The 7,964-nt window shown below is 36.0% G+C and overlaps 1 protein-coding gene across 1 annotated transcript; it reads left to right on the top strand.

Moving 5' to 3' along the window:
- The first annotated feature begins 767 nt into the window (after positions 1-767).
- LOC108976164 (septin-2) lies at positions 768-7,414 on the top strand. Its single transcript, XM_018945102.1, has 4 exons — positions 768-1,378; positions 5,247-5,605; positions 5,678-5,778; positions 5,841-7,414. Exons 1-4 carry the CDS (start codon positions 1,375-1,377, stop codon positions 6,502-6,504), a joined length of 1,128 nt encoding a protein of 375 aa, XP_018800647.1. The 5' UTR covers positions 768-1,374; the 3' UTR covers positions 6,505-7,414.
- Positions 7,415-7,964: the final 550 nt, after the last annotated feature.

Genomic DNA, 7,964 nt, shown 5'->3' with positions numbered 1-7,964 from the left:
CTTTTCATGATGAAGTGCCAAACATTACTGAATAAAATATGAAAAAAGCACCTCCACTTGGATCACCCGTTATTTATACAGGCAATAATTAAAAAGTATATATTTATTAAAAAAAAGATGATGACTCTTTTCGCATTCAGATTCATGTTTTGTTTTATAAAATATTTAGAAAACACCATGGCTAAAACACGTGTCAATACAAAGCCTTGTTTTGGTTGCTTGGTTTGTGTAATTCCTATTGGGTTAATCTCTCTTCACTCACATAACTCGGAAAACAGAGAGCAATCGACAGAAAATGACAGATAAATGGTAGGTCTTCAGTTTGACGGCAAAATGAGTTCCAATTTTCAAAGTTAACAGTTTTCAACATTTTTATAAAATTTATTTATTTTGTAAAAAAAATATTTAGTGCATAAAGTTTATTGGTATTTTATTAATTTGGAATATTATTTCAAAAAATTTAGTAAAAATATTGTGTTGAAGCACAAAGGGGTTGAGAGCCAGAGCGTGTTCAAGCAGGGAGTTCAAGTAAGGAAATAAATAAATAAAAGCAGCGCATGCGCAGAACACACAACAATTGTGATAACAACCCAGAAAGCGGACCATAACACATTGACAACAAGAAAGGCAGAAGTGAAGTGAAAAGACAAATAAAAATTCAACAAATTTGCAAGATAGCAAGGCAATTAGAATTTTTTATTTTTTTTTTAAAGTCACAAAAGCAAAAACGATTATTTAAAATAATTAAAATTGCAGTGAATTAAGTGTTTTGGACACTAAGTACAATAATAAAAGTGAATTCCCAGTGTATCACGCGGGCGTTAAAGTGAAGTGTACACACGGCTGCGAAGCCTGAGAAGCATGAGATAAAGCGCAAAGAAGAAGCTTAGTAGAATTCGGACGACGAAAGCAACAAATACAACGGTGCAAAAGTGTGCGGCGTACGTTGACACGGCGATGATGGTTTGACGGGCATATTAATACGGGAAATGCATGAAAATTAAACAATAAACACATCTTCGTTACGCAATCAATGAAAGAAAGTGCAAAACAACAAAAGACAATAATTTATAAAACGGAAATAACTTAGCGAGTAAGAAAACACAAAGCAAAGTACGTAAAGCAAAAACCCGGAGGCGAAAATCGACTTGCGTAGGACCTCTGCGTACGCTTTGCCAGGATACACACAGCGGGTGCCACCCAAAAACAAACAAAAGAAAAAAATCGAAAGCGAAGAAATATTTGCTGCCAGCTGCTGTCCTTAGCAGCGAGCTTATTAACGGCACCGAATCAGACATTCAGCAAATAAAAAGTGTACTTGTTGTTGTTGTATGTAAATAACGCATACGCGCTGCAGCAGTTCTAAGCGTAGCAATGTGTAAGTGTTTTTGTGGTTGTTGTTGTTTCTCAACTTTCTTTTGCGCGTTTCTTTGTGCTTTGCTGGCGCTTGAATAGCCTGTGTGGCAAAATGTGCGCGTCTGCGTGTCTTTACGCAGCACTCTGTCGCCAAATTGTGTAACATACTTTGAGGCGCTGCACCCAATAGACGGCGCAAATCACTGAAAAACACATTACAAGCCGAAATTTTTTTGAAGCAAGCGACATATTTCCGGCACTTGACCTCCTTGTCGCGCCCACAAGGCACAGCCGCGTACATAAATATAGTGCCACACATAATCACATGTGCAGGCATTTGCATATGCGTGAGGGGTTATCACGATTTTTGTTGCTGTTGTGGTGTGTGGCATGCGTTTGTGTCGAATTAGTGTCGAGGTTGTATTCTGTGTGTGCAAAAATGTAAAAATGCCGAGAGCATCGCTATTTGTGTTCATTGTCTGTGGCGTTGTTGCATGCAACTAATTAGGGGTTCATGCAGCAAGCAAACAAAACAAAACAGAAATGTATGAAAGGGTGCTTTACTCAGCATTGTAATTATGACGAAGACGGTTAGGCTGGCAGCATTAATAATGGGCGTGGCTGTTGCAAATATCAAGTCATGAGTTTCGTTTTTCTGTTTTTATTTATTTTTTTCTTACATAATTTTAATATTCGGCTATAATCGCGTAAGCGGTGTCTACGCCAATAAAGAAGAAGATAATTTTAATATAATTTTTTTGTTTTGCTATAGAATAATATATTCCATCTTTAAAGGCGCGTTTCGGGTAAAAAGTAGTTAATATCTTGTAAATCGAGATGTTAATATCAGAACAATAGCAGAGGCTTTTGATTTTCTCTGTAAGTGATATAACAGTAAATCGTTCTATAGTAAACGGTTCCTGAAGCTTTTTAAATGATTTTGTTTCAATGATATATATATAATTGTGACAAAAAAGTACCCGAAAATTGTATATAAAACGCAAATGATTTGACTATTCATCAATGTTTATTTTGTCGCCATCAAAGTGGATCCCACCAGATGTAATACACTTATGCCAACGAGTTTTTGGGCGGTCTTTCAGCTCCTCTCTCCTCTCTGAATAGCTTCGATCGACAGAAAACAGCTTTCACGGAGCAGCAATTTTAGTTTGATGAACCAGAAAAAATCACGTGAAGCCAAATCTGGTGAATCCTGTGGTTGAACTATAATATTCATTGCGTTTTTGGCTTTCAATTCGGTCAATTCTTGCCGTTTTCGACGGATGTTCTCATGCAAATGCAACAATACGGCCAAATACAACTCCTTATAGACCGTCTGTCCTCCGGAACCAATTCTTGATGCACCAAACCACGAATTTCGAAGAAACAATGATTGGTTTCTGCTCCATTCCCTTTCCCTCCATTCCGATGATTGTTGACTAGTTTGCATGTCGAACTCATAAATTCATATCCAAAAAGAGCTACTTTGGGTATTCTTTTTAAAAAAAAAAAAATCATTCGAACGGACTTGCGAGCGATGTCGAGCTCCCTTGCCATCTTTCTAACACTTGCCTAACGATTTTCGAACACCATGTCCTTCATAAGCTTGTGATTTTGTATCACCGTAAGCATTTTCCAAAATTCGCAAGGCTTAAGTACACGAAATTTGGTTAGAAATACAAAATTTGAGACAAATTCTTTATTCAATACATTATTTGTAAAAATCGCAATGCACTCCTGAGGTGTACCGACTTAAGCAGCTGCATTGTTAATTAAGGACAGTCCTAACAGCTTAGTAAGGTAGATTTTTTTTAAATATCATATACCCAGGGAAATTAGTTACAATATCCATGTGCCTTTTTACCACAATTTATACATACGTATAGAATATCTTTTCTTCCTATCAAGACAGTTCAGACAGTTTCGATGAAGATGTCTTTAATGACTAAGAACCGTGTCGTATCGCTCTGTTCTTAATTTGGAAAAATCTTATATATGAGTAATTGAGACACAGATGTCAAAACCACAATTAAAAAATCGTTGTTGTTATGTTATACTACATTAAAATAATCACACTATTTTGTTTTGAATTGGTTTTCATCGCGGAATTCTTCACGAGCAATACTAAATTTCAGTTAATTAATTTACTAAGTCTTCAAACAGAGAACTTTTCTGGCAAAAATTAGATTAAAACGATTCAGGCAATAAAACAGAATAGAAGAAGGTCTTGAAGATAATACTGGAAAAATACTATTCCGAATGTTTTGAGGACTGGAAAAAGGCGTCGATAAAAATCGAATTAGTTGAGAATTCAATGACAAAAGTAGTTTTCAATTGACAAAGCGACTTGAGTTCTCCCAGGATCTCCTTTATAAAGCAAGCAAAGGATTTTGTTGGAATATTACCAAATTCTTCAAGGTTTGCTTCATGGCGAGTACTTATTGAGGTATTATCGCCTTTGTCTTTTGAGAACAAGAGAAAGTTTACTCTTATCTTTGTTCAAACACATAAATTGCACTTTCCAACCGGAAAACTTTAAAACGGGATCGCCCACCGGATCCAAGGATTCACTCCATACAAACTAAAATTTTCCTAACATTGAAAATGAAATTCATCCCGATTTTGAATTTCAGTTGCTCTATTTCGTTGCGCTCAAACCCTTTTTGTTTTTTGTAAATTTCAATATAATAGGTTGTCAAAAAAGTCTTGCGGTATTTTTTTGTTTTTTATTTTACTTTATAACGGTTTGATGACTCATACCTAGCTCTTGACTGATGCCACGGCTGCCGCTATGCCGGTCTCTTTCGACCAATTCAGCAATTTTATCGCAATTTTCGACGACAGGTCTTCCGGAGCGTGGCGCATCTTCGACCACCTCTACACCAGAACGAAAACGTTGAAAACGTCATTGTGCGGTGGAAATGGAAACTGTATCGGGCCCATAAACGGCACAAATTTTACTGGCGGCTTGAGATGCATTTTTGCCTTTATCGTAGTAGTACTTTATATTGCTCCATTTTTGCGACGCTATAACTCACGAACGACTTAAAAGAAACGACAATCAATCAAACACGTGTGAAATGAGCTTTCCAAAAAGGTATAGCATGACCCGTTGTGACGAATAAAACTAGAACTACGCGCTCTCAGCGCGAACTAGCGAAAATACCGCAAGACTTTTTTGACAACCTAATATTTAGAATCTGATAATATTCATCTGAAAGCAATTTTGACATTTCATTCTATGGAATATGTTAAAGCTATGATAGTACTCAATCTAATAACAGATCTTAAACTGAACTGGACATGTGAGCGGAATAGGTTGTTCACTGAAAAGATGGAACTGGCTTTATTTCTCTCGTATTTAGTATAATTAAAGAAAAAATCATATTTTTATATTTTTAAAATGCAATTTAGCTACCATTATCCCAAGGTGACCCAAAAACTCTTCCAAATATCTATAGCGACTACTAGGCTGGATATTATCAGATCGCGGTACATCCTAAATGTAAAAAATTGGATATGGAGGGTTTGGATTAATTAATTAAAAGACGAAAACTAATGAAATGCTTATAATGCAACCGCATTTATATTTGCTCTTTCACCTTTGAAAGCCAGTTTGGGAAGAGTCATACATTACATATACTATGTATAATCATAGTCTCGTTCGTCTCCTAAAAAGGCTTATCAGGCAAGCAAGACTCTACATGGCTGCTTAATTAAAAAATATATATTATAGAAATCAACTGCGTTTCGAGCATTACGAGTGTAAGCTTTTTAAAAAAGCTAACTTCCTTTGCCATGATCAACCAGAAATATACTCTAAGCCACTTTGAAAATAAGTTTTACACTTTTTTTTCTAATGAAACACGGTGTATTATTTATAATTTCAGCAAAAACACCGTCATTCGATAAGGATCGTGACTACATCGGCTTCGCCACACTACCCGAGCAGGTGCATCGGAAATCGGTGAAACGTGGTTTCGAATTTACGCTTATGGTTGTCGGTGAATCAGGCCTGGGCAAGTCAACGCTGATCAATAGTCTGTTCCTCGGTGATCTATACAAAAATCGTGTAGTACCCAATGTTGAAGAACGGCTCGAGAAGACGACGCGTGTCGAAAAGAAGACAATGGACATAGAAGAACGCGGTGTACGCTTACGCTTAACGGTGGTGGATACACCCGGTTTCGGCGACGGCATCAACTGTGAGGACAGTTGGCGCGTCTGTACCGCCTACATCGACGAGCAGGTGAGTGCGATAACATGCAAAGTGAATAATTGTGTATGAGAACTAATGTTGCTCGTTTACTTGCGCGCGCAGTTTCGCCAATATTTCACAGACGAGAGCGGACTGAATCGTCGCAATATACAGGATAATCGTGTGCATTGTTGTTTGTACTTTGTGCCGCCGTGGGGTCACAGGTGAGTGTTTATGCCGTTAAGCCTTGCTTGAAATTGAATTAAACTTTAATTTGCGCTTGCAGTCTACGTCAGATGGATCTGGATCTCATTAGGCGCCTACACCGCAAAGTCAATATAGTACTGGTGATCGCCAAGGCGGATTGTCTAACTAAAAATGAGGTGCGCAAACTCAAGGAGCGCATACTGCAAGATCTGGAGGATAACAAAATACAGTTATATCAATTTCCCGAATGCGATTCGGACGAAGATGATGACTTCAAACAGCAAGATCGCGATCTAAAAGCATCGATACCATTCGCCGTCGTCGGCAGCAACACGATACTTGAGGTGGCGGGCAAAAAGGTGCGCGGCCGCCAGTATCCCTGGGGTGTGGTGGATGTGGAAGACCCCGAACATAGTGATTTCAATAAGTTACGCACTTTCCTCATCTCGACACACATGCAAGATCTAAAAGACACCACACAAGATGTGCACTACGAGAATTTCCGTGCACAATGCATCTCACAGATATCGCAACATGCGCTCCGAGAGCGCGGCAAATTGAAGCGCGACTCGATCAGCTCGACAAATGGTTTTGATGCGGCCATTTCGGAAACCGATCGCTTGTTGTTGCAGAAAGACGAAGAGATACGACGCATGCAGGATATGCTCACGCAGATGCAGGAGAAACTCAAACAGACGCATTTGATGGAGATGAAGAAAAACGACAGTGTTATCGATGTTTAAGCGCAAACTAATAGAGAGAGAAAGGGAAAGAGAGGGTGCTACAGAGTAACCAGCAGAGAGCAGCTTGTTTGGAGAAGGAAAATTTCCTTGTTGGCATGAGCTCGAACCCCAGCAAATCCAGAAAGTACCAATATTTCGCGCACAACTGTACAACACTGAGTATTTATGATTTGGCAAATACTTTTTTAAAGTAATGCTAGAAGCACAGACACATACAAACATATAGATTACAGTAAAGAGCACACACAATTAGCTTAGTTTGAGCTTAAATTAAACCAAACAGTGTTAGGTTAGGTTCCCTTGCACAAATTCTAGCCGCTCCAAAGTGTTGTTTTTTTTTTTTATCTCATTTAGACTTCGGTTTTCATTTTCGAAATTCGTCCACACACATAGCAGTGCAATAAAATATGAATATATTCTCAAATATATAGAGAAACAACGATCAGCTAATTTAAGCATAATTTTGAAGAGTTCTAAAAACAAAAATATTTATTCCCTACACACTCACACACAAATTCATATAAATGCATTCCAAATCCATCATTACGAAAGTGTAAGATTTATATAGTCTGCAAAACGAATAACCGGTATTTTTGCGAATCCAAACGTTAGCGGTATTCACAAGCGTTAAATAGCTACTTACTAATCAATTGCATATTAGAAGCGATCATATTTAAATGGAAAGTATATAATTACAAATAATAATAATAATAAATTTACAAAAAACATTTTCGAAAATAGCGGTGCATTTAGAAAATATTTGCATATTAAGAGTTCAAATTGGAATGCAACACAAAAGTTTTTTTCATAATAAAACTGCAGGGATGTGCGATTAATCGATTGTGGCTAAAATGAGCGATAATCAATGAAAATAAAAAATAATCCGATATTTTTTATGTAAATTAAATTTAATTAATTAATTAATATATGTTATTTAATTTAATTTCGAACTTAATTTAATTCAATTTAATTGAATTGCTATATTAATTAACTACTTCAATTTAATATTGAACAATTTAATTGCAAAGTTAATTAAATTACATTTACTTGAACCAATATTTAATTAATTTAATTACATTCAGTTTGAAATTAAATCAAATTAATTAATTAATATAGTAATTAAGTTAAATTAAATTAAATTCGAAATTAAATTAATTTAATTAATGTTTCATTGCTCTTGTTCCATAAATCATTTTAACAAAATCTTATTTGAATTGAACAAAATGAAAGTAAATTAATGAAATTAAATTTACTGTTCTTAATTAAAACATTATTTAATAATTTAATTAATATTTTAAGATTTTGAGCTCAATAATATTGGGGGGCTTAATAGCAGACATTACGCTGGACTAAAATTTAATCTGGAAAGTTTTTCAATATTATTATTTCTGCCAAAGCCATTACTCATAATTTATGATAAGCGAGCTCTTATATCATCTGAAATAAAATTATAAATTTTA

The sequence above is a fragment of the Bactrocera latifrons genome, unplaced genomic scaffold (assembly GCF_001853355.1).
Source record: "Bactrocera latifrons isolate USDA-ARS-PBARC rearing strain unplaced genomic scaffold, ASM185335v1 scaffold_73, whole genome shotgun sequence".
In the NCBI taxonomy this organism is placed as follows: Eukaryota; Metazoa; Arthropoda; class Insecta; order Diptera; family Tephritidae; genus Bactrocera; species Bactrocera latifrons.
This window is presented reverse-complemented; position numbering and strand designations above follow the sequence as displayed.